This window comes from Diaporthe citri, assembly GCF_014595645.1.
Source record: "Diaporthe citri strain NFHF-8-4 chromosome Unknown scaffold_2, whole genome shotgun sequence".
In the NCBI taxonomy this organism is placed as follows: Eukaryota; Fungi; Ascomycota; class Sordariomycetes; order Diaporthales; family Diaporthaceae; genus Diaporthe; species Diaporthe citri.
The window spans coordinates 2,352,584-2,377,778 of NW_025064847.1; the positions used below are offsets into that span (position 1 = coordinate 2,352,584).

General features: G+C 50.2%; 11 protein-coding genes across 11 annotated transcripts; 7 read left to right on the top strand and 4 right to left on the bottom strand.

The window, feature by feature from the left end:
* Positions 1–3,348: 3,348 nt before the first annotated feature.
* On the top strand, positions 3,349–3,918 carry INS49_006277 (uncharacterized protein; the record flags this gene model as incomplete). Its single annotated transcript, XM_043167049.1, has 1 exon — positions 3,349–3,918. One exon carries the CDS (start codon positions 3,349–3,351, stop codon positions 3,916–3,918), a length of 570 nt encoding a protein of 189 aa, XP_043028193.1.
* A 2,120-nt stretch (positions 3,919–6,038) lies between these two features.
* Positions 6,039–6,738, bottom strand: INS49_006278 (uncharacterized protein; the record flags this gene model as incomplete). Its single annotated transcript, XM_043167050.1, has 2 exons — positions 6,039–6,463; positions 6,522–6,738. 2 exons carry the CDS (start codon positions 6,736–6,738, stop codon positions 6,039–6,041), a joined length of 642 nt encoding a protein of 213 aa, XP_043028194.1.
* A 305-nt stretch (positions 6,739–7,043) lies between these two features.
* On the bottom strand, positions 7,044–7,850 carry INS49_006279 (uncharacterized protein; the record flags this gene model as incomplete). Its single annotated transcript, XM_043167051.1, has 3 exons — positions 7,044–7,483; positions 7,547–7,669; positions 7,727–7,850. 3 exons carry the CDS (start codon positions 7,848–7,850, stop codon positions 7,044–7,046), a joined length of 687 nt encoding a protein of 228 aa, XP_043028195.1.
* Positions 7,851–8,769: 919 nt separating this feature from the next.
* Positions 8,770–9,508, top strand: INS49_006280 (uncharacterized protein; the record flags this gene model as incomplete). The annotated part of the gene is made up of 2 exons (XM_043167052.1): positions 8,770–8,789; positions 8,851–9,508. 2 exons carry the CDS (start codon positions 8,770–8,772, stop codon positions 9,506–9,508), a joined length of 678 nt encoding a protein of 225 aa, XP_043028196.1.
* A 29-nt stretch (positions 9,509–9,537) lies between these two features.
* INS49_006281 (uncharacterized protein) lies at positions 9,538–9,755 on the bottom strand (the record flags this gene model as incomplete). Its single annotated transcript, XM_043167053.1, has 2 exons — positions 9,538–9,544; positions 9,607–9,755. 2 exons carry the CDS (start codon positions 9,753–9,755, stop codon positions 9,538–9,540), a joined length of 156 nt encoding a protein of 51 aa, XP_043028197.1.
* Positions 9,756–11,825: 2,070 nt separating this feature from the next.
* INS49_006282 (uncharacterized protein) lies at positions 11,826–12,456 on the top strand (the record flags this gene model as incomplete). Its single annotated transcript, XM_043167054.1, has 3 exons — positions 11,826–11,884; positions 11,942–12,188; positions 12,247–12,456. The coding sequence occupies 3 exons, from the start codon at positions 11,826–11,828 to the stop codon at positions 12,454–12,456; spliced, it is 516 nt and encodes a 171-aa protein (XP_043028198.1).
* Positions 12,457–12,935: 479 nt separating this feature from the next.
* Positions 12,936–14,933, top strand: INS49_006283 (uncharacterized protein; the record flags this gene model as incomplete). Its single annotated transcript, XM_043167055.1, has 4 exons — positions 12,936–13,100; positions 13,167–13,535; positions 13,590–13,865; positions 14,220–14,933. 4 exons carry the CDS (start codon positions 12,936–12,938, stop codon positions 14,931–14,933), a joined length of 1,524 nt encoding a protein of 507 aa, XP_043028199.1.
* A 1,333-nt stretch (positions 14,934–16,266) lies between these two features.
* INS49_006284 (uncharacterized protein) lies at positions 16,267–17,689 on the top strand (the record flags this gene model as incomplete). Its single annotated transcript, XM_043167056.1, has 2 exons — positions 16,267–16,286; positions 16,468–17,689. 2 exons carry the CDS (start codon positions 16,267–16,269, stop codon positions 17,687–17,689), a joined length of 1,242 nt encoding a protein of 413 aa, XP_043028200.1.
* Positions 17,690–18,051: 362 nt separating this feature from the next.
* On the top strand, positions 18,052–19,004 carry INS49_006285 (uncharacterized protein; the record flags this gene model as incomplete). The annotated part of the gene is made up of 4 exons (XM_043167057.1): positions 18,052–18,276; positions 18,342–18,723; positions 18,781–18,876; positions 18,937–19,004. 4 exons carry the CDS (start codon positions 18,052–18,054, stop codon positions 19,002–19,004), a joined length of 771 nt encoding a protein of 256 aa, XP_043028201.1.
* Positions 19,005–19,382: 378 nt separating this feature from the next.
* On the bottom strand, positions 19,383–19,850 carry INS49_006286 (uncharacterized protein; the record flags this gene model as incomplete). Its single annotated transcript, XM_043167058.1, has 1 exon — positions 19,383–19,850. The coding sequence occupies one exon, from the start codon at positions 19,848–19,850 to the stop codon at positions 19,383–19,385; it is 468 nt and encodes a 155-aa protein (XP_043028202.1).
* A 1,468-nt stretch (positions 19,851–21,318) lies between these two features.
* INS49_006287 (uncharacterized protein) lies at positions 21,319–23,490 on the top strand (the record flags this gene model as incomplete). Its single annotated transcript, XM_043167059.1, has 1 exon — positions 21,319–23,490. One exon carries the CDS (start codon positions 21,319–21,321, stop codon positions 23,488–23,490), a length of 2,172 nt encoding a protein of 723 aa, XP_043028203.1.
* Positions 23,491–25,195: the final 1,705 nt, after the last annotated feature.

The following is a 25,195-nucleotide window of genomic DNA, read 5'->3' on the forward strand; positions in this document are numbered from 1 at the left end:
CATCGTGTTCTACTCGCAGCCACAAGAGCTGTAGCCATTCTCGGGAGCCTGTACTTATTGTCGTCTCCGGACTTTTGCATGGGGAGTACACCCGGGTATCAGCTTCTTTCTCGCCTCATTTCCTCCTCTGACCCGGCACCATTTCGGTTCCTTCCAAATCTAGGAGGCATGCTTCTCATCGTTCTGGTCACTCACGTGGAAGTGGGGAAAAGCGCGGTGAACAAGCTGCTCAACTCAGCATCGCTGCAGTATCTGGGGAAAATAAGCTTTAGTCTCTACATTGTCCACGGCCCGCTGGTTCACACTGTTGGCTACGCAGTATTCCCCTTCTTCTGGAAGATTTCTGGCACCCAAGTTGTTTGGAGATACGTCGTAGGCTTTGCCGCAGGCTACTTCGTGTTGGTTGCTGTGGTTATATGGGTTGCAGATGTGTTTTGGCGGCTGATCGATCTTCCATCAACTAGCATTGCCGTGACTGCACAGCGACTTCTATCAGAAAATGCCGAATTGAAACAGCAAAGGCAGGGAATAGCCGTATAGGTATACCAGTCGAGAATCTACTGTCATAATGAATCTGTGGAACTGTTGCAAATGTCCTAAAAGTGCCTTGGTCCATTTTCAGCGCCCCAGGAAACCTCATAGTCATCCTTGGTACCTGAGGAGGGAACCAATTCTAGCTGACTGACCTTGGTCCCAAGGTCGTGATGACTTAATAATCTTCAGGTGGCGGGCTATCATTGAGAAATCTGATTAACCCAAGTTTACAACGAGTCTCAATGCGCCAGCAAGACCGAACACATTTCTCCAAGGCGAATTTATTTACAGAGCAATTGCTTATTATAACCCATTTATTTTAGACTTGTTACTATTGAGTAACTCATGTTTTATCCACTAAGTGCTGACGAATACCTGGCACCAGAGCCAACTTCACTCTATATCTTTCTGGTAATCATCTGTCTGGAGTTCGTGCTGTTTTGTCCACGCGTGTATTGCATCAAAATTGCGACACTTATGCTGCGTGTTGAAGTCCGGGTCGATGCCCAAAGGCTTTTGTGCGTCCCGCTTCATGAGGTACGGTGTCACATCTGCCGCACATTGCAAATATATCCGCAGACTATTGATGCAGTGATCGACATGCTGTTGCTGTTAGCTACTTCCAGGACCTAACTCCGCACCCACCCTGATCGGGTTGTTTGACTTGCCTCTCGGACGAGCCGTGGTGAACCGTCAAAGCTCGGTAGTGCGCTGTAGTCATATTCGTCCTTGTACGTGTATTGGCGAATAAAATCTAGACAATGTATTTGGTGGAAAACTTCCATATGTCAGCAGTCTTCATTGTAGACGATCACTTTTCTTTTCCGCAAAGGATTGTGATTACCTTCCAATGACCCAATCACACCTCCGCCCGACTCAGTCTTCGTTCTCTGCCAGTCGTCGTCTTCCGACTTGTTCAAGGCGCCGAGCTTGTCTACCGGGATATTCACAGGGCCGACTGCCGGAGTCAGATGTCATGTTTGCAGCCAAAAGTTTTGCCTCGGACGGTGCAGATGCATCATACTCACAGTTCCAAAGATCAAACCAAGCCCTCTCTATCTCTGGCGTTGGCCGGCCCCTGTACCTTGATTCTTCAAAGAAGCTGTTTTGGAATTGGACATCGACATACTCCACGGCTTCGAAAGCGGGAGCTAACTTGCTTTCAGGATGCTGAATAACATTTTGACCTCAGTATATGGCACTTACACCAAACTGAGAGCTTTTCCATGCACTCAGTTTCACTCGGCGACCGAGTGATGGCAGCGAGGACAAGCAGGGATACAAGACAGAGCAAAGTCAACGCTGCTGCCCAAGGCCAAATGTGTCTTTTGCATTTATGACAAGTGTGTGCTTGGGTAAGGTCGTCCAATTTCTCGGTAGATTCAAAGCTGTCTTCAACTTCCTCATCAACGGTATTCAGCACCAGTTGACTGTAGTGATGATTAGGCGCCATGATAGTCTTGTGTGAAATAGGAGACACTTGAGCGACCAAATTGACTGAGAATGACAGACAAGGCCAGTGCTGCAACGACCTGGGGTATTCTGATAGGGATGCAGAGCCAAGAAGAAGAAGTCACAGGGAAGCGGCTTTGATCAGATGGATGACAGAATGTTGCTTCCTGCTGAGGGTCGCAGCTCTTGGAAGACAGATCGCCTCGCCTCGTTCGGTCAGACGTAGAACGAGACGCCCGAAGTCCAGGACGAGGACCATACGCTGATCAGGCAAAGGAGTTCTGGCAGCTGGAAATCTGATTTGCGATAGATGCATACCGCCTTCATCCACCTGGACAGGCATCCGCGCCAATGTCCGGTTGTGGAACCCATTTCACTCCTCGCTTGCTGTGCGGCATTTTCCAAGCTCGATCCTTCGATTAACTAGGGCCGGCGCTCCATGAAGCTGGGATCTAGCAAAAAGGACCGAGTGATTCCTTTTACGAACGAGTCTGTTGGAGGAGTAATACCTAGAGCGTCCATGGGAGTTTCACAACCGAGGATCGCCGGAGATGCCTCCGGTGGAGGTAGAGGGCAAGGCTGTGGATAAGACCCACTATTGCATTGTGTATTCCTTCGGGAGCGGCTGGGTGGCCCTGGTTGGATTCCTAGCTGAACAATGCTGACTCGGCTGGGGTTTCGACGTGTCACCACTAAGGGTACCTGGCTAAACACTGTGTAAGAGCATGCATGTGCTACTACTGCGGACTCATCTTGCTACCCCACGAATCCTCCGGCAAGATAAGCTGACTGTTAACCTTACTTAGACGAGTAAGTTGGTGAGTAAGTGATGCAGTGGGCCTAGAAGCAGCATTTTCGGTGATTACCTAAATAGGTATCTTACTACGACCTCATCCGTATGGATCTTTCAGCGGCCCGCACAATCGCATTCGATATATTTATGCGATGCGTTATGAGTGAGTGCATGATGCATAACTCTTTGAGATGCACTAGAAGGGGTTTGCGTTATTCCAGAAAGTGTACCATATGCTTATAAACTGGGTTGGAATTGGATTCACGGTAATAGATAGTGGTAAGAACGACCAAATGAGACTAGGATGGTCGAAGGCTGGGTGTTTGCTGTGTTGGTTTGCACTTGCGCATTACGGAGTCAAGTTGCCAGGATGAGGCTAACGCAGCAGGAATGAGCGTTGCGAAAGGTTCGGGTACAACGAGACGACTTTCTCCCATGTCCGAATACAAAAGGATCGTCTCTGCTACCATCAACGTGTTCTGTTTTCTCAGCATTTGCGCTCTGTAGTACTCATTCCAAGCCTCTCAATTTTCACTTATTCGAATATCAAAAGCCCTTTGAACTTCACAATGAAGCTGAGCATTCTTGCCGTCGTCCTTTCTGCTTCAGCCTCCGTGCTGGCAGCTCCCGCTTGTGTCAGCTCCACCAATGGAGACGGCACCGTCGTCAAGCGTTGCGCCATCCCCTGGACCAAGAACTACGGCGAGTACGAGAAGCGTGAGGTCCTCGACGAGCGTGCTTGCGTCAGCTCTGTCGATGAGGACGGAGCCAAGGTGAAGCGTTGTGCTATTCCCTGGACCAAGAACTACGGCGAATACGACGAGAAGCGCGCCTGTGTCAACTCTGTCGAGGAGGACGGCACCAAGCTGCGCCGCTGCGCCATTCCCTGGACCAAGAACTACGGCGAGTATGACGAGAAGCGCGACATCGTTAACAAGCGTGCTTGCGTCAGCTCTGTCGATGAGAATGGAGCCAACGTCAAGCGTTGTGCCATCCCCTGGACCAAGAACTATGGCGAGTACGACGCGAAGCGCGATATTGATGAGCGCGCCTGCGTCAGCTCTGTCGACGAGGACGGTGCCACTGTGAAGCGATGCGCTATTCCTTGGACCAAGAACTACGGGGAGTACGATGAGTAAGGAAGACCAGCTTCGACAGGTGAGTCTAATTGGTGTGACTCCGACCTTGAATGCGAGGAGATGTTGACCGCGAGACTGTAACTAGCTCCTCCACCCACCCAAATTCGATAGGTTCACCCGCTCTCGCCACAGCTAAGCTGTTGCTGCAGGGAGTTGAATTTTTGATTGTTGGGAAATGTCTGGATTGTCAATGAGTGCTTGCGCAGTATTTGTTTTGCTTGTCAGTTGCGCGTAGGGGCCAATTCGAGAAAACAGATTCAATTAGAGACAATTAATATCAAAGTGTTCTCTTCCACTCCAGTGCCTCTTATCGCAATGAGTCTTGAGCCGTGATCTTCTGCCGCCGGATTAGGAAACAAGCTCACTATTCTCAATTGGTCTCACAGGTCGACTTGATACTAGTAGTTCAATCTGTTCCCAAAACTTGTAGATTTAATTTTAAAGACGTAAAATATCATTACAAGACCCAAGTAATCATACTGTTTCAATGCATCTCACCTAGCTAAAAGAGGGTTGATGGCAAATTATGATCCTGTTCAATATAATTTTTAGGCTCAATTTGAAGATGCAGTGCGGTGATGTAAGTGCGCGTTGAAGCCATTCTATACTCCTATACTTGGCAATATTAGACCCTAAATCCCGTTACACTCTCCCTGACTGTCCACGGCATGATTTCTGCCTTGCTGGATCTCAAAGTTTCCATCTTCACCGATAATAACACGACGACTTGGGTGCCAGTCAGTCTCAGGAATGGTTCTCTCCGAAGCCCAGTCGAGGAGTTTACTATAGTTCCTGCACGTGTGCTGATTGTCAACTCTGGGCCGGACTCCCTGCACGATGTCGCTCCAGGCGTAGTGCACAACGCTGACGTCTGCGCTACACATTAACGCTTGGCGTACTTGGTCAAGGCAATGGTCTAAGATGGCGATCTTTATCAGCTCCTGATACATCAAAACAACCAAAGGAAAAGGGACTGTGTGGCACTTACCAACATGCAACCATTTACAATAGTCTACTGTTCCATTTGGAAAGTAGAAATGTTTGTCGTACCGATCACGATACAAAGCCATCCTTACTACATCCAGGCAGTGCATCTGGTGAAAAACGTCGAGAGTCATCACAAATTGGTCCTCTCTGCCTTTTACCGCCAGACGCTCGGTTTGTTCTGGTAGCAAGGACGCCGTCTTGCCATCTATCACAGAAACGATTCCGGCTGGTAAAATCAGTACTGGCTGAAAGCCGTCAGGGACGTAAGAAGTTTTGACTTACGGACATAAGCCTCTTGCCAAGTCCTATCGATCTCGTCTGTGGGCCAACCCTGGAATGGAGTCTTGTCATCCCCGCGACTCCTTTGAAAAACGCGCGGGATGTATTCCACGTATTCATTTGCAGGAGCTACAGCCCCAGAAGCCTGTTAATTACCGCCTTGTGCTTGTTCACAAGGCTACCTGAATTAACTTACAGTACAAATTGGTTGAGGGATCCTTCACTGCGTTGGGCGTGGATGGTTGGTATAGAAACCAACACGATATGGCAGTTATAACGAAGGTGAGAATGGACGAAACTATCAAGCTTGCGATGTGCCGCTCCCTCCGAATGTAGTGCCGGCTGGAGATTTCAAAATGAGGTGACGCTTGTGAAGTTGAAGCCAGGAGCTCTTTCGTCTCTAGGTCATCCATTTTTTTTTTCTTTGCGGAACCTAGACAACAAAGCTTTGCTGATAACAAAGCGACAAGACTGCAAGAAAGAATGCTGAAACGAAAATGCCCAGATTCATCGGGCAAGCGCTTATTCTTCAGTTTCTGGCTAGGGCCCCACCATGCCTAATCACCATCGATGATGCTTACCCCGCTAACCCAATATTGAACTAAGGAATACTATCTAGTTGCACAGCATGTTCCGGCTTGGTGGGAATGCTTGTCACCTCGTATTTCGCGGCCCACTCATCCAAATGCTCCCAACGCGGACAGATCCGCTGCACGTTAAAGTTCGTCACCGGTCCTTTCTTGCCTTTGACCCAATTGTAGGTAATCAACGAGGTATCGCGGTCACTTTTATCCGCCAGAGAGTCAGAAAATCGAGCAACTTGGGGGAGTTGACTGCCCAAGGTGGCGGAAAGCTTACCAGGCAAGTTTCTGGCGGAGTATGTCCACGCAATGGTCCACTCGCGCATGCCATTGCGCAGGGTCTGCATCGTAGTCCTTCTTTTCATCCGGATAGTAGTCGAGGTACGATGCTCGAAAAAGATTGTATAGGCAATGGAGTTGATGCGTAGCCTCGAAAGTTGCAAGATAACGGGGACTTGCGCTGCCATCGTCGTACTTCTTGTCATGGACACGTACGGCTGATTCGGAGTGCTGCGGGACGGAGGCCTTGAAAGCGTCCTCGCCAACGCTGAACATCCACACCTGCCAGTATTTGGACCACGCCTCGTCGACCTCCTTCTTGGGCGGGCCCTTGAAAGGACTGCGGGCGTCGTGGGTGCCTAAGGTACGCAGTGTCTGCAGGTCGTTCGGGTAGCCATTTTGGTGCAGCAGCTCGAACGCTAGAGTTTGGCCCGGTGAATACAATGAAAGGTTCCATTCTCGAGCTTTGGAGCTTACAATGCGGCTTGTCTTGCGGGACGGATTTGTTCCATTGCTCTTCGTTTGCATGACGGGTTCCAGTAGCACTAGCCTCCAGACCAATTTGGCGGCATGTGCGCCAATCTGGACGGGGGAAAACGAATTGTGTGAGCGTCGAGCCTATTATGACGCCGCAAAGCATGCTTGCGGCGGCACTGAAAGTGATGCCTTTCATTTTTTCTTGGTCGACTTTCATATTGCCGGGTCGCTTGTTGGATAGTTTGGGATGACTTTGATAACACCGTATATCTAAAGTGTGCAGATGGGAGAGTGAATAAAGGTGAAAGATGACTAAATAAGGGGCTGGAGATGTGGGAAACCACCCCTGGTTGTTTCCTCCGCTGAGGTAATTAGCTTACACCAGTCCAGACTCCTCTGTGCGTATTGCACGTTCAAACCTCAAATATCAGATTCTGAAGCAATACCAAATAAGTCAAACAAATTTTTGGAAGCTATCAGGAGATCGAATCACGGTGTATTCTACGTTATCTAGCCAACCAATTATACGTATGTGAAACTATAAAGGGGCGGACTCGCCACGCTCTCCTGGACCTCGTTTGCTCTAGCCCAATTCAAAACGCTGTCGAAATTCTTGCAATAGTGCAGCGTGTCAAAGTCTGGTGACTCCTTCTCTTTCTTCTCCGGGGTGAGCATGATCAGGTAAGGAGTGGCGTCTCCCTCGCACATCAGAACGTTCCGCAGTCTCTGGACGCAGCCATCCAAGCGGCCCATGATCTCTCCCTCCGTTCCTTGGAACGCCGAAAGACTTTCATAATTGTAGTCATTTCTGAATGTATGCTGGCGGAGCAAGTTGAGACAGGCTAAATTTCTGAAAACCTCGAGATGACCCAGGAAATTGCCGGATTTGTCTGCAACCAGAGAACTTGGTTCAAACCCATGGGGAAATTCCACTTCATTTGCGGACATTGAAATAGGGTTTTCTAAGGTTATGGATTAGTCTCGAAAAGAGGTTCCCTCGCCTCGTTTTGATCTCGTGAACTCACCCGGCAAGATAGAATCCCATGCTGCTTCTATCGTGGCCGTGGGCTGGCCTCTGAAGACGGACTTTTGAGAGAAGTCGTTTTGGAAAGTCTCCCATCTTTGGTCAACAGCATCCCATGCTGGAGCTATCGGACTTGTTCAGTCGTCGCCGAGACCTGATACTTTTGGGGAAACAGACTTACACCATGAATGCATGCTCATAGTACATTCTAAAGCTGTAGGCTGTTGCTTCCCGCCGAAGAGAAATATCAGACCGGCCGCAAGGGCCATGCAAGAAGACAGAATGTAGTGAACCTTGGTGTCCATGTTGCTGTAACGCAGTGTCTGGTGTCTCAGGTGGTGACAGCGAGTTCGTCAAGTCATCTGGCGCAGCCATGGATGAGAAGAGTGGATGGGCATCACGGAATTCCACCGGGGCCCAAACTCGCAATGAACAATGGTGATCGATTACGATTCCAAATTATCAAAATTTTCGGTGAAGATAAGCAGACCTGATCCTTTCCTGCCACGTAATAATCCTTCCGTCTGCACGTCTCGAAACGATCTCAGGCAGGTGACCGCGCAGATGGAGCCATGCAACCACATCAGCGCGAAGGAGCACATCGCCTCGTCGAAGTATTCGGACCGAACAGGCTCAGCCTCACAGGATTCCCGCGGGTTATCTGCATATCGTATGAAGTTTGCCATATGAGCCCAATCCATATTCGGATCCCGACTTTCCAGCTCACTTGAGGGCTGGTGTTGAGTCGTACAAAGTCACGCTCCGCCTAGTAGACATTATGCATAACATCCTTCTGAGCTGGTCAGTAAGCTGCATGGGCCCTTGTCACGGACACACTGTGTTCCACCCAGGATCAGATGGATCAATACCTAGGTACATATGCAGTCAGCTTATAGTGGAGAAAAGTTTGAAACGGGAAAAAAAGGCTTGACCGAAAGAAATGAGACATGGCCATGCTCGTGAGCTCGGCGGATCCGCCTATCCCGGCAATTGTGATTGCGCTGATTGTTGCTTGTCAACGTAATTCCAAAAATGCAATAATGCTGATCCCGCCTAATTGGATTTGCATTCGCCCCAGCATAACGCATGGGTCAGGGTTATCCAGGGCAGTCTGCGCTGCAAAGCTTCCGAGTAAAGGAACATTACATACATGCTGGCTTCCTTTCTCTCTACCATTTCTAACCGCAAACTGGAGTTCGCTTTCACGTTTTTCCCAAACGCAAGATGTCGCCCATCTACAGCACGTAAGTATTACATGATAATATTTTGTTCCGCCTTGTTTCTGACATTCGCTTTGTGTCCCAGCCTAAAAAACACCCATGGGGATGATGAGCCTTTTCTCGATGAGCATGCACACCAGAAACGACCGTTACGTGTACAAGAAAGGCGCAGAAGAATCCCACAGTGGATCTCGGTCCTGAAAGATCTTTCCCTGATTGCCCTCGCTGGGTCTGCTATACTCTTGACGAACCGTCACTCCTTCGTCAGCGACAAGCCCGGACCTTGTGACTGTGGCGACTCAGTCGCGGAAGCCAAGTCGTTGGGTTGCGAGTACGACACCATGGCAGCAGCCTGGTTGCCTCCCCACTGCACGGACAAAGATCTGGTGGCCGAATTCGACAAGGACGGCGATGGACCAGATGGGCGATGGCAGTACTGGGCGGATGCCAATCACACGATGGAGCTTACTTTGGAGGAGGTTGGCAATCTCGCAGACACACCTGGCAAGCTCTTCTGGACAACTCCCCGCTGGCATTTCATGCACTGCTTCTACTACTGGCGGAAATTACAGAGATCTCACACCACGGGTGTCAAGATAGAGGCGAGGTATGACAATGAAAGGCATGTGACACACTGTGGGAAGATGTTTATGAACCCTGGCATGGAGGCATTCTCGTATGTTGAGTTAAAAAGTAGTAACACAGAGCCACCGGAATTCGCAAAGCACCTCGGTGAGCAGTGATGGAAAAGGGAATCTTGAGGGAGATGCATTTACAAACTAGAATGATTAAAAAATTATTAAAAATGAATGATTCAGGAACATATTATTTAAAGCCAGACCTGTGAATGACCTTGATGCTGGCGAAGATACGGAAAGAGTCCCCGAGCCAGGTGCGTGGCTCAACGGTCACCAGCAAGTCCTCGCCGACGCCATCTGGGTTGCGCCCTGCGTCAATATCATCCATCAGGATCAGCAGAGACTCGAACATCTGAATGAGTGTATATGACAGTGGTCAGAGAGCCTACTGCCCTTTCCCTTTTCGTTGGGTGTGAGGTGTTCGAAGAGCGCCACAGTTGGGCCTGACTGCGAACGACTCGAAGTGGCTTATGATGTATCATTGCCGGCTTGAATTGGCCAGCCAAAAGCATATTTCATTGCTGTCGGCCAAAAGTGGTACTAACTGTGTGGGACTCCCTTGCTCCGAGAAAGAAACGCCCCTACGAATCATCATTTGTAAAGAAAAAGAATGTTGCAATTTCCATGGATTGTGTGGCTGCACAGCTAAATAGGCTATAATTTGTTGTCCAGAAGTCTTCTGGACAAGTCTGGCCTTTTGGTGGCTTTGGTTATTTTGTAGCGGTCGCAGTGCACCGTCTCAGATTTGTTGCTACTGTACAGCTTTAGCAGCCAGGCGTAGTAATCACACTACCAACTGGGATTACTATAGCATCTTAACATGTTTAGATATTTTTTCCTCCTTGAGGGACTCCGATTGTTTTGGGGAACAAAGCTACGGGGGCTGCAGAAATTATCGCAATCAAAAGTATCTCATGCCAACTGTCAGAAATAAGGTGCACAGGTAGAGTGATAGGGCCAAATAGCCCCTATGGGCCAGCCAAAGGGCGGTTTATAAAATATTAATTTAATTAAGTTATTTTTATAATTGTTTATTATTTTTTTTGCATTTCTTTATTATTATACACTTTTCTTTTTTATAGTTTTAATTTAAGGCTGCCGCCTTTTTACAATATCTTTGCTTTAAATAAGCACTTTTAAATATATAGCTTTAAATAACCTTGCTTTAAATAATTTACTTTCTTATAACGTTTTCATATTATTTTTACTTTAAATAAGCAGCTTTAACTTTAAATATATAGCTTTCTTATAATACTTTTAATTAAATTAAATATAAAGTTCTTTAAATATAAAATTGCGTTATTTGCGTTATTTAAGCGCTGCTTTCATATAATGCCTTTAAGCATTTTTTAAAATAATAATTCTGTTTAATGCAAAATAGCTAGCTTTTTTATTAAGGGTATAGCAGCTAAATATATAAAGCTTAGCGAGATTTACATTTATTATTATAGCGTAATTATAGTTTATTCGCTATATAACTTTATCTTACCTTATTTTAATTAAGCTTATATAACTTGCTTTTTAAAGGTTTATTGTGTAATAGCTTTTAATTATTAGCTTAAAATAAATAAATATATAGCTTTTAGGAAGCGCCCTTGCGGCGTTTTTATAAATAACGCTCTTATAAGTAATATATTCTTATAAACGGCATACTTTTATAACAATTAATATGCTCTTATAGCAATGCTTATATATAGCGCTTTTACGGCATTTTTGCAGCTTTATATATAATTAGCTTTTATAAAAGCAATAAGGTTTTATTATATAGCTTTTATAAAAATTAATATGCTTTTGCAAATAACATTTTTATAAATTCTATTTTTGCAAATGGTGCTTTTTTATAGCGCATTTATAGCATACTTATAAAGCCTTATTAATTTACGTCTTAAAAGGGGCGGAGGTTTAAACTATTAAAAATAAGGTGTATAGGTAGAGTGATAGGGCTAAATAGCCCTTATAAGCCAGCCAAATAGTTAAACCTAAGATTTAAGTATCTCTAAGGGCGCGTATGCTGCGCGGAAGCCTCTAAATAGTGGCTATTTCTCTTGGCATTTGGGGCCCTTCGGGCCCAAAGGGTCCCATGTGACGTTGATCCCTGACACCAACTGCTGGGTTAAAAATCTGCTGGAAGTAGATGCTCAACGTCACTACACTCGACGTACCCACTTATGATGACCAGCGCCCAACTTCGCCCCACGATCGTCACGAAAATTTTTCCATCTCTAAAGACGGGTGATCCGTGGGTTAGAATCAGTACGACCAAGGCACAATTCTTGATTTGTCCACCACCGTCGCTACCTCAACTCATATAGTCTATCAGCACCACCAGAGCTTATTCGACCATTAACTTCTCAATATGCAATTCCTTCTCTCGCTAGTCTTTGTGTTGCCTTTTCTGAAATTCAAGGCGACCGCTGTAGACATGGATCTGTATCAGCCGTCAAGTGAAGTCGAATCAGGATTCGAAGGCTTCCTTCAAGCGTAACTGCACCCCATTTACAGTAATACTACTCTGGCTAATACATATGATTGCTGCAGTCTCTATGCCGAGACGGAAGATGCGATCGCGACAACCTCGTTCACGAATTTCTTCACTCCGCAAGGTGCTCTCATTGTGCTTGGGAATAAAGCTGTTGGGGTTGCAGATATTGTCGCACTTAAGGAATACCTAATGCCAACTGATGGGTCAAAGATCTGGGATCACTTTCCCAATGTTACGACGGTGTACTCCGAGACGGACCTGGACAAAACCTATGCCGTGGAAGGTGTCATCGAGACAACCTATGTAAATGGAAATTGCTCTCAAGCTTAGTGAGTTCTGAGAAACGTACTCTTCCTAACAGATAGCAGAGCTGACCTTCTACCTCTACTCAAGTTATTCAAGTCGATTCACGGTAGCAAAGAAAAACGGAGACGTGCCTGATCTCAAGTCGCACTCCGGCTCGCTGATCACATATGACGACCTCGTCGTGGATCCTGCATATTCTCCAACTAGCATTCCCTGCTACAACTTCGGCGCCAAAACCTGTCCATCTTCCAAAGTATTTAGGTAGACTATTGCAGTTCCAACACGGATCATAGTCAGCAATTATACGTGTAGGCTACGCACAAGTCGCATGCTTTATAATGGCATAGATCAAGACATTTGGGACCCAAGGATGCGTGCCTGATGCAGAATAGAATGAAAACCGCAAGCTTTGACGTTTGCAATCAATCCGCTTGGTGTTCTTCCAGCCAATCATCTGCGTGCATGCATTGCATCATGCACAAACTTGGGCCCTACTTAAGCACGCCGATCATCGGGGACAAACAACGACTCCAAAAGCTACATGCTCAGACGCTATGCGCTCGACCGCAAACAAGCAGCTTACATGCGCATCCCTTGCATCTCAGCATAGCGTTGAAGTGTCGAATATCTCCTGTTGATTTGTGATCAAGTCTAGACACATCGCAATCCAGCAGATGACCTAACTAGGTCTTTCTCATTCATTGACCGACACTTCGAGGCCCCGGAGAGCTAAGTCGGCACACCATGGATCCTCCTCTTCAAGACATTTATCCTTCGGATGATGGAGCTTTCATAACCTTCCCCAGTCGACGCAGTGTGGTACACAGCACTAACGGAATCGTGAGCACCAGCTCACCGCTGGCAACTGAAGCCGGCCTTCAAGTTCTGAGGGAGCGAGGCAATGCTGCAGTAAGTCTGACGGTCTCAAGTGTACCTTTGTCGATCAAGCATGCAAACATTTCCCTCAAAACTTAGGATGCAGCAATCGCGGCGGCGGCGGTATTGAACCTTGTTGATCCGTCCATGACTGGTATTGGGGGCGACGCATTCTGCCTCTTCTACCACGCTAAGACGAGGAAAGTCCACGCTCTGAACGGGTCGGGAAGGTCACCCTCTAAAGCAAGTCTGGATGGCGTCTGCAGAGACCTGAATGTAACAGACCGAAGCTCTGCATCCATCCCTAACACATCGATCCACTCCGTTACTGTCCCAGGGGCGGCAGCTGCTTGGCTTGACATCATCGACAAATATGGCTCTGGTAAGGTGGCAACCTCACAGGTCCTGGCACCCGGCATCCGAATGGCTGAGGAGGGTGTGCCTGTCAGCGAGATTTCAAGCTACAATGTAAGCACTGGCCCCATATATGTTGCCAAAGTCTGAACTAACATGTCTGTTCAGTGGCAAAAGTCCGAGAAGGAGCTGCGAGGAAAAGTCGTCGAGGAAGGATTACTCAAGTACGATCCGTCCTACCCTGAGAAGTATCGAGCTCCCAGGGCAGGAGAAATCATAAAAAACGAGTCGTTGGCGAAGACCTTCAAGCTTCTTGCTGAGCGCGGCAAGAGTGGCTTTTACGAAGGCCCTGTGGCGGAGGCAGTTGTGCAAGTCAGCCAGGAGTACGGCGGGTACTTGACACTGGATGATCTAAGGAATCATACCAGCGAAGAGGTGGATTCGGTCTCAATTCGACTTGATCTTCCATCCGGAAAAAGTTCTATTGACTTATGGGAGCACCCGCCCAACGGTCAAGGCATTGTTGCCCAAATGGCCCTCGGGATCCTCGCCGAATTGGAAAGAGACGGCAAGATTCCGCGATTCACAATGGCGGACCACAACTCTGCAAAGTAAGGACATTCAAATAGTGTTGTTTGTCATGTCGACTAAGACGGCTCCGAACAGAGTTGCTGACTTCGTTCTCTGAAAAGGTATCTTCACGCCGTCATCCAAGCATTACGCATTGCATTCGCGGACGGAAGCTGGTACATAACGGACCCCACCCATGCTGTCGACCCAAGCTACCTGATCTCCCAGCCATACCTAGCACAACGGGCCAGGCTGTTCAACCCAGCTCGGTCTACAGATGTCGCAGATCCAGGGGACCCGGGCGGCATGCATAAGATCAGCGACACCATCTACCTCTGTGTCACAGACGCGGAAGGAAACGCGTGCTCGCTCGTAAATAGCGTCTCGGACAACTTTGGGAGCCGCATCATCCCTCCAGGCACCGGGTTTGTTCTTCAGAACCGAGGATCCGGCTTTCACCTCGGGCCCGACCACCATCCTAACCTCTACGCTCCGGGCAAAAGGCCTTACAGTACAATTATTCCAGCCATGGTGACAAATGCAACAGACGGGACTTTGCACAGTGTCTTTGGTGTCATGGGTGGCGCAATGCAGCCGCAAGGCCACGTGCAGGTCCTAATGAACATGCTACGGTTCGGCATGAATCCGCAGGTGGCGCTTGATGCACCGAGGATTTGCATCGGGGTCAGTCTGCCCGGGAAATCAACTGACCCAAGCAAGACAGTCGACAGGACTGCATACCTCGAGGAGGGAATCGGTGAAAATGTGGCGCGCGAGTTGGAGGACATGGGTCATGAGGTCAAAATCGTCAGAGGCATGGAGCGGTCATTGTTTGGCCGAGGGCAGATCATCCGCGTCCATCACGACCCGGCCGACGGTCAGAGAGTATACTCTGCGGGTAGCGATATGAGGGGCGATGGGAATGCTGCACCACTCCTGTGATGGTTGGAGTTTTCACCAGTTCGGTTCCTGCCTCGGAATTCAATGAAGAGGTCTGCTCGATTACCATGCCGCTTCGGGACTTTTACACTGTGCCTTGCGCTCTATCAGACATGAATTTGTCTACCAAGAACAATACCTTAGGACACGTTCGACTAGGGGAACTAGAATGCAAGAAAGACCTTTTACAAGCACCCAATATATTACGCATTCTTGACTGTTTTTATGTTAAGAAACAGGTCTAGAAATCTTAGGCTCTCCAAATCCAAATGCCTCCCATTTGTAATCGAGGGCACTTCTGGCCTTCCACAAGTTCAGAAGACAACAGTGGATACGAGGAGCGACATGAATTTTGAAAGTTACCCCGGGCCAAATATAGAAGAATTGACGCTAGTCGCTGCTCATTACGTGCGGTGCAACAACTCCTAGTGTCTTGAAGCAGAGATGTCACAAACTTCGTAAATCCTCTCGTCCACTCGTCTGTACACGATGCAAGGAATGGGTAGCATTTAAGCTGGCAAGAACACCGGGGAGACTGTTCAGATACGACATGGTTTCAATGTTAGACCAGCTGGTCAGTAGTATGCATTGGACTTAGCGGCCGCCACCTTCTCCTTCCAGCGACACGCGGCCGCCCACGACGAATACGTCGACCGACATGGTGTTCTGAATGGGCTGTCTGCCATGATTGGCCTTTTGGAACCATGCATTTTATTATCGACCCGTCATTTCCGTTCCTTGCTCTTCAAGTAACGGGGCTTATTATCCGGGTCCTGAGATTGGGTAGTATGGTGGTCGGCACAACCGGCAAGGTGGGATCTTTCTGTCCAATGAATTGACCCACGAGTCACGCTCCAGCACCACGACCGATATCCACCGGAACCCTGGAGGACTTTTACGAGAACGCTAAGCCGAGAGTAGCAATCCTCATCTACAATGCCATGTCAGTTCCATCACTTGCGTGGATATCTCACACTCGGCCTCTGAAGAAAATCATCCGAAGTATGCACGTGTGCGGGCCGCGCCGGCTTGGGCCAGGCTTATATATTATGGAGCCGTCTCGCTTCGATCTCGAGGCGATGCTGTATCACCTTCGTGAAGTTTTCGAGGACGTACCTTTCTCTGTGACACTGACGTTCAAGGGCGAGGTCCAATCCACTCATCATGCACAAGCTTTTGGACTGTGCCAGAGGTTTGCCTCTCTTTGCCGCCGTAGCTACTGCGGCGGCAAACTATCCTGCCATTCCCTCGGATAAAACAACTCCAGTCCAGCAACGCTTGGCCATCAGTGGTGCAAATTGTAAGCTGCTCTTTGTGTAGTACCATCTCATACCCAATGGTGTCTAGGAATATGAGGTCAAGCTGACTTGGGACTCTTTCGAGCAGCTATTTCAGTTGGATGGAACACGTTTGAGCAGCTGTCCCAGCCTTGCGTGCAATATGGGACCAGCAGTAGCAATCTCGATCTGAAGCAGTGCTCGGACATTTCTGTGACTTATAATACGTCTCGAACATGGTCCAATACTGTCATTCTCAGTGGCCTGACCGCAGGCCAGACTTATTACTACAAGATTGTCTCTACCAACTCGACCGTTGAAAGTTTCATGAGCCCCCGGGCTCCAGGTGACAAGACGCCATTCACGACAAGCGTTGTCATTGATCTGGGGGTATACGGCACAAATGGTTACACGATCAAGGGCGACAGTTCCAAGCGAGATACCATCCCTACAATCGACCCTGCTCTGAACCATACGACGATTGGGCGCCTGGCTGAGAACTTCAACGACTACGAGTGGGTCATGCATCCTGGTGACCTAGCCTATGCCGATGATTGGATTCTCAACATCGACAATCTTCTGGACGGCGCCAACACATACGAAGCCATCACAGAGAACTTCTACAACCAGCTGTCTCCCATCGCCAGCCGGAAGCCGTACATGGCCAGTCCCGGCAACCACGAGGCCGACTGCGCAGAACTCGGCACCCTGACCATCCGGACGATTTGCCCCGAAGGGCAAAAGAACTTCACAGATTTCAACGTGCGCTTCGGCAAGAACATGCCGAGCGCGTTCGCGTCCACGTCGTCCAACGACACCGCCAAGGTCAACGCAAACAAGGCGAAGCAGCTCGCAAACCCGCCGTTTTGGTATTCGTTTGAGTATGGAATGGTTCACGTCACGATGATCGACACCGAGACGGACTTTCCCAACGCCCCAGACTTGCCCTTCGGCTCTGCTAGTCTGGACAGCGGCCCGTTCGGATACACAGGCCAGCAGCTCGACTTCCTGAAGGCGGATCTGGCATCGGTTGATCGCACCGTGACACCCTGGGTCATCGTCGGCGGCCACCGCCCGTGGTACTCCACAGGTGGGAGCGGCAATCTCTGCACTGCGTGCCAGACGGCCTTTGAGCCGGTGCTATATCAGTACGGCGTCGACCTGGGGGTATTTGGGCACGTCCACAACTCTCAGCGCTTTGCGCCTGTGAACAACAGCGTCGTCGACCCCGCGGGGATGAATGATCCCAAAAGCCCAATGTACATTGTCGCAGGGGGCGCTGGCAATATTGAAGGCCTGAGCTCGGTTGGGGCGAACATTTCATCGAACCGATTCGCATATGCTGATGATTTCAGCTATGCCACGCTCAACTTCAAGGACGAGAACAACCTGGAGATTAACTTTATTCGCTCGTCAACGGGAGAAATTCTTGATTCGTCAACGTTGTACAAATCGCACTCGAAACAGTTTGTTGTTCAATAGGATCCCACTGCACAGTGGTGCAGCGAAGAAAACACCTAACAGACCAAAATATTATTGCTTTCCTCAATTGCGTGTAACACGTAGTTCGCACAGGTGGGAAGGAACTGCATTGCTTTTACCGTCTCACAGCGGCCGTAGTGGCTGTGGCTTAGCAACCACTCGAGCTTGCCTCAATCTCCCTTCACTTTGACGTCATCATGTGAATGACACCATTTCGCGTCTTTGAGGTCGGTCTGAAAGGCACCTTCAACACAAACAGTCCCCCCCTGCATCCAGGAACTTTGCAAACACTCAAAACCAGCCAGATTGCTCTCACGCATACCGTAAATTCAACCACCACATCTCCCATACCGTCCAGCACCATGGCTAGAGCACTGATCGTGGGCGCCACCAGAGGCCTGGGAGCCTCCCTCACCAAGCAGTACGCGTCCAAGGCATCGAGCACAGTTTTCGCAACGACACGATCATCCGTGCCGAATGACTTCCCTGAGAATGTCAAATGGCTGTCGGGCGTCGACCTCCAGAAGCCCAAAGTAGGCGATATCCTTTCAAACCAGCTGGAGGGAGAGAAGCCCCTGGATATCGTGGTGAGTACTCAAGTCACGTCCATCTGCAGCGTCGATCCAAAACGACGTCCTTACGCATCTACTAGATCATCACGGCCGGTCGATTCACCACCGAGGACTTCCACGACAAGGGGCCCAACTGGGACGAGGAGGTCACAATGTACACCACAAGCTCCATCGCCCCCGTTTTCCTGGTCCATGCCCTCTTCCACGCCCAGCTCCTATCAAAGGGTTCCAAGGTGGTCCTCGTGTCGTCCGAGTCGGGAAGCATCACGCTTCGTCACGAGTCCGAGGGCGGCGGGAACTACGCCCACCATGCGAGCAAGGCCGCTCTCAACATGGTTGGCAAGCTTTTGAGTCTGGACCTCAAGGATGCCGGCGTGGTCGTCAGCGTCATCCACCCCGGTTTCATGCGCTCAGACATGACCAAAGGTGTTGGGTTCGACAAGTTCTGGGATGACGGTGGCGGTATGCAAAATCTGGTCCAATCAAAAGATTTGACTCGAGTACTGACTTTATATGCAGCTGTGACAACTGATGAGGCAGCCAACAGTCTCGTGGAGTGGACCGAGCAGCTGGACATCACCAAGACCGGCGAGTACTGGGCTCCCCGAGGACCAGGTAAGTCGTTTAATACTTGAATTGCATAAGTGACTGAACTACGCGGCTGACTGTATGCAGGGGACATCGGGACAGCTGAGGCGACGCTGGGAAAAGGCTTGTCTACGCCACTGAAGCTGCCATGGTGAAGTGATCAAGAAGTACACATCCTGGCCTAGTGTGTACCTACGCGATCAAAATTTGAGAAAGCTTGGAACTTGCTTGTCGAAGTCTGATAATTATAATTATGATGAGTCCTAGAATAGTTGGGATTGCTTCTCGACCGCTCCTCGCTGTCCAGAATGATTGCTCGCGCCGTCAAAACCCGCAAACATCGAGCTGAGCCGGCAAAAGCATTGAAAAAGTTATGAACCACTAAAAACAACGCTCGCACGCCACATCCGTTTCGTATTTGAGGAGACACATGTGAACACCCATACTTTGCTGACCACACTCTCCACTGCCAATCCAACACCACGCGTTTAAGTTTGAACTGTGTTTCCCAGTCGTGGAACGCAGGTCGTCTGTCAGACATTGAGCAGGCTCGTTGGGTTTTGATCACGGTAGACTCGATCATCGGGGTATTCCGAATATGCAGGCGGCGGCTTCTCGGGCAGGCCGTCAACGCCATTTTGCTGTGAATCACTCTGCTGGTTTGCCAGTCGTTGTGAATCCGTACCCGTACCGCCATGTAGGTTGTGGGGGTTGGCGACCATGGGTGGCTCATGGCTTGGCTGGCGTCGCATCGGCGCAGATGAGACAAGGTCTTCTTCGTCAAATGCGGCCTGCCTCTTGCGTCGCCAGCTGGCCACAATGCAGGTGATGATGCCCAGAAATAAGACCCCGATGGCGACGCCTCCGGCGATGATGAGACCCTTGCTATGGGCTGAGAAATTCTTTCGGGAGAATCCGTACCCAAGGGTGAATCCACCAATTATCAGGGCCAAGAGCCCTCCCCATCCATAACAACAAAAGGGGTTTCTCCGGTCCTCCATTGATAAAACGCCTCGGTCCTTGGTTTGGCGGTTCGAAGGCTTTGTTGCAAAGATCAAGCCACCTTTGGCATCTCACAAATGAACAGGGACTGAGTTGTTCTGACAATATTTGGATAAGTGATTGGAGTTAGTCTACAGTTCAGTGTATTTTGATCACTTCTTGGGATTTAGGGGAGGAGTGGTGTTGTTGAGCCGCATCCATGGATCTCGAAGCGAGCCTTTCGTGTGTCAGATGCGAAGGATGTGGAAGATGATCTATGTCATCGCACATGTGATCTGCCCTAAGTAAGAAAAACCTGCCTCGAGTCTGACAGGCATCCTTTGTGCTACACAGCCTAAAGTTAACTAGGGCCACTGCGACATTACCCATCCTACTCTCATATGCAATCAATCGTACCATTTTGGCGCTAGTAACCTGCCCACGACCTACCTGCCTAATATTTGTCCAGCTCGCGCGGAAGAATATCTGCGGCAAGCCCGGGGTTCTCTGTCAGGGCGGGTTGGACGCCAGCGTGGACGGCATCGGCGGCCAGTAGCCGCAACGAGGAGACCGCCTGTTGGTCCTCAGCGGCAGCCGGTGTCCTTTCCTCGTCCGGCCAGTGACGAGTGAAGGCCAGGGGTATGTGTTCCTGACCCACTGTTGGTTGTACGATGGGGATTCGAGGTTCGACTACACCCACGGATGATTTCTCGTTGGAGTTTTATGAGGAAAGCGAGTTTGAAGACTTCATCCTTGTATGAGGAGAAGGGTAGATGCAATACCGGTTCTCGCTCCTTTCTATTGGCCATGTTGCTACTTTAACGACCGTTCATGATCCTTGTGGCTGCAAGACGCTCCTATAACTCCTTGAGTGTTTAAATATAGACCAGGCAGTGGTTCCTCGTGATGATTATCAGAGTGGCAGCGGGGGCGACTACCCATCGTAACGAAGAGGTGAAGCCTTATGAATACAGCGTTAAAGCTGTTGCATGATTATTTGAGGATATGTTGCTGGATGTGTCGCTGCTATCCTCTAAGCAAGCACTGGCGATGAAAGCTCTAGCCGGGGTTTGGAGTTTTGTCAGCATAGAAAGTGTTTCACAAGAGTTGAAAGATGTCGACCTTGAGGCAGTGTGTAGTCCAGACAAATGTGGAGTAAGGCATATCATTGGGAGTTTGACACCTCGATTGTGTCCAACCTAAAATGTTGTCTCTGTGGTTCGCTGGAGACGGCGAATCATGTCGCGTGGGTAAGGGCTCCTAGGAAAATTCCCCGGGCCCGTCGAGTATGGATCCGGGTATGACAAGGATGTCTTCGGACGACGCGCGTTCCCGCTATCTCTGACAGCTGACAGCTGCCACGGACCTTTGATACGCTGCTCAAATCGCCACTGCATCTCACTTATCAAAGAGATGAACTGGGACAATTAAGCCTCATAATTCTACACTGGAAATGGCTTATTGTGAACGAATGTCCGAGTGACCATGATGGTGTTCCGGGATCTCGTGCTGTGCGTTGTGGCTCTTGCGCCTGGCTGCGTGACGGCTGCTTCTCACTCGCAGAAGCCGTTAGTTGACGACGCTCGAGTCTCTGAGAAGCTGCAAGAAAAAGATAAACAAAGCCAATGGACCCTGAACTTCACATCCCCCATCCCACACCTGTTCGCCTCCATCCCCAGCCTGCTGCACCAATGGAGCAACACCATCTTCCCCAACGGCCACGCTCTTGCGGCCGTTGAGATCCCGGCCTACACCCTTTTCTACCACGGACTCATCTCCCCGGACGAGTCCTCCCCGACGCCGCCCAGCCCCGAGTGGCTCGCCTTCGACCTCGAGATGGCCTATGGCATCATGGGCTCCAGCCGCAACTCCTTCCTGCTGACCTACCAGACCACCCGCCCCATCAAGGCCCTCTATTTTGACGGCGAGTCGGCCGCCCTTATGGGCCTGGGCCAAATGGACACGCAGATGCTGCAGCTCTTTGGAAACGTAAGCGGGCCCCCTGGGAAGGGCTTCTTCGGGCTGGGACAGGAGTACCTGAGGGCACATGGGCTGTGCCAGTGGTTCGAGGACGCCGGGCTCGGGGGTCAGGGATGGGGATTCGAAGGGGTAGTGAGGATGAACGCGGGATTTGAGATGATTTGGTGTGATTTCTCGAGTCCGAGTCTGAGGTCAGTCTCGAGGCTGAACGTCACGGCGCCGTTGTTAGCTGCGGAAGATGAGGGCAAGGCCGTAGACGGTGAGGACGACCTCGCCCAGGCGCCTGTTCTCAGCAGCATCAAGCAGCACCCAGCGTCATATTACCCCCTCCCACCACAACCGACAAGGACCGGGCGCGACTCCGAGCCCTCTCACCCCGCCGCGCCACCAAATTGGCGCCACGACCGCGGCCGCGAGCCGTTCCTGGCTGTCCAGGGCTGGGGTTGGTTCGACAGTGCCACATGGCACTACGGCTCGACCCGAAACGGCCCAGGACGGGGTGAAGTCAAGGCCACGGTGCTGAGCTGCGGCGTGCTTAGCTACTATTCCCCCCAGTTCACAAACCAGTCACTCAACCGGGCACTGGACGAGCGAAAGAGTCTGAACCTGACGGCAGACGGCCTGTGGGCTGGACCTGGCGAGCACGGCAACAGGACCAAGGCCATCAAGCAGCTGGCCCGCAGAAGGCGGTTTCACCACCTAGGGGGCGTCATACCCGAGGAAGCCTCGCTGATGAGGGAGAACTCGGAGAGGGCGTTACGGGGCTTGCTGGGGCCTGACAACAACTGCAGCGGAGCAGACTGGGTCCTGATGACATCCGAGATCGTGCAGCGGACGACCAACCACCTCACCATGCTAGACGCTAAGCTATTGTCATTCCCGTCGGACCCTCGGGACCAGTCGGCCGTGTCCAGGTGGCTCTATGACCTGAGGGCCCAGATCCACCTCTTCATGGTGGGATACCTGGAGTACCCACCAAAGATCGGACGGGAAACATGGTCTACGCAGTCGAGCCTCTACGAGGAGACATATTCTCGCTGCAAATACCGGTATACGAGGCTGCTAGTCCCAGAGGAACTCCGGACCCCCTTGCCCAGGGAGGAAGAAGACATCCGATTAGCCGTGGAGGGCGTCCACGGGACAATATGCTCGGTCCTCCTGACGCTGGGATTCGGCGTCGAGCAAGCATGGCTCGATCATACCGATGGCACCAAAGAGCGAGCGAGTGTGCACACGGAAGCCCCTGCTGACAGGGCCGACCGGTGGCACGACAACATCGAGGAGCTGCAGGCCTGGCTGGGGTGGGAGAGCGAGTACTACGGGTGCCAACAGACGTGCGCGTGGGACGAGCGGTGCTACATCCCCATGTGGCCGCTGGTGCACATGGGAGGGGGCCCTGGCGGCGGCCCGGGGAGACGTCCTGGCAACGGGACACGTCCCGGCCGGCCCGGTGGGGGAAGAGGTCCTCCGGTCGAGGGCCCGGGACATGGGCCCGGGGGAAGATACCCCCCGGGAGGTGATGACGGCTTGCCACCGCCGCCGCCATCTCCTCCTGGACATAACGGTACCAGGCCAGAGCGGCCGGGCTTTAAGATGCCACCGCGAGGGCCGTGGTGGATGGGCGATGACACGGATTTGTGGGAGCCAAAGTGTGTGAACATAGAATACATTATGGGATAGCGGCGATGATGAAGGACGTGTGCATAGATACCCCTAGAGTCAGCATACAAGAGATGGGGTGATGTATGTCATTCTTCTAGAATGGGCTTTACCGGGAGGGAACTTGAAAGATGGAGAATACAACGTCGAATTCAAGTAGTCTGGATCCAGATGCTCTTAGCAATTAGCTTTTGGGCCGAGGATATTGCCACTCACAGTTCATTGCTCTGCAACTGAGCTGCAGAGTCTATAGTTAAGTCATGGCTACTATCCTTATTGGCCTGTATCTTTTTACTCGTCAAATTTCGATTCCTTTTGTCTGACGTTCTCCACGCGGAGGTGTCCGTCGTACCCTACTGGGTTCCTGGTCTCTTCCACCCCTTTGCACCATGACATACTGCCGACTTCGCCTTCAGCATGAGGTAAGACCCTATTTCTGCAATGTACTGAGATACCAATAAAGTTCCCAAGTTCGGATCTGAAAACCCATTCCAGGTCAGAGCAGGGTAGCTCCTGGTATTGTTGCTTTCTCATCCTCGGCATGCTAACGCCATGCTCCTGAAATCAAGGCATACCACGGAGCGAAAGCACCATTTCGTTCACCTTGATCAATATAGTTAATGGACCTTCCGACCGAAACTATGTCTCCCTGTCTCTCTGACAATGCAGAAGCGTAAACATCGTGCCAATTTACAAGGCAAGCAACTGTAAGTCTAGGTAAGAATGATTTTAAGACATTTGTTACTCCAGAAGAATCAACCAATCACAATTTCCCCGCCTCGTCATACCGCGCCCTTCACGTGCGCCTGATCCCTGTATGTCAAATACAAAAGTCCGTTGGACACCCAGATATTTGGCCTCACAGTCTGACATAACTACCCAGCCATGCTCTTCCTTTATCATCCTCCTATAGCACAATACATGTTGATTTGCTTGGCCAAGACATCACGCCCTACCGGAAATTAGCGGAAGGTAAATGACGATTGGAGCCACAGGGCGTAGCTGGACGGTGAAGCAGAAGGGGGGAGGGAGGATGGGGGGGGGGGGCAAAAGGCTATATCCCCTGTCGTCCATACTTACCAGAATGCACAGGAGTATCATTATGGGTGGAAGTGCTGGTTTCATTAGCCGTCTAGCTTTCTCTCCTTGGGGGAGGAGAATAGGAACTTACCCTCAGACCAAACCGTAGGGAATCTGATTGTCTCACCAAGGAAGCAGACAATCAATATTGACAAAATAGATAAGAACAAAGTCAGGAATGACAACCGACGTGGATTTTGGATTTCCAATTCTGTCGGAGCACCAAATTTGGTGAATTCCTTTGACATGGTGTGGCGCGCTCGGGGTAGTTGTAGAGCTCGGGAGAGCCTCTCAGGCTTGCAGGAACCGATGATTGGAAATGCATGATTGTTTAGAATAGGATGGGATGATGGGGGATGTGTAGTACTGTGACAGAATGTTGACGAAGGCTGTCAATCTTGTGTTATATGTCACCGACAATGCTGAAAATATATCACAGCAGTGCGATGTTGGTACCGGGCAGGATAATACCTACCAGAACGCAGTTTGGAGGATGAGCAGAGGAAGGTGTCATTGTTGCCAATAGAAGTATTTTTAGAATGTGAGCAGTCAAGCCACCCACCCATATTAGCAAGGCATGGTGGGTTCATTCAATGTCAAAGTGATTAGGAAACGAAACTAGCGACCGAATGCAAAGTTACATCGC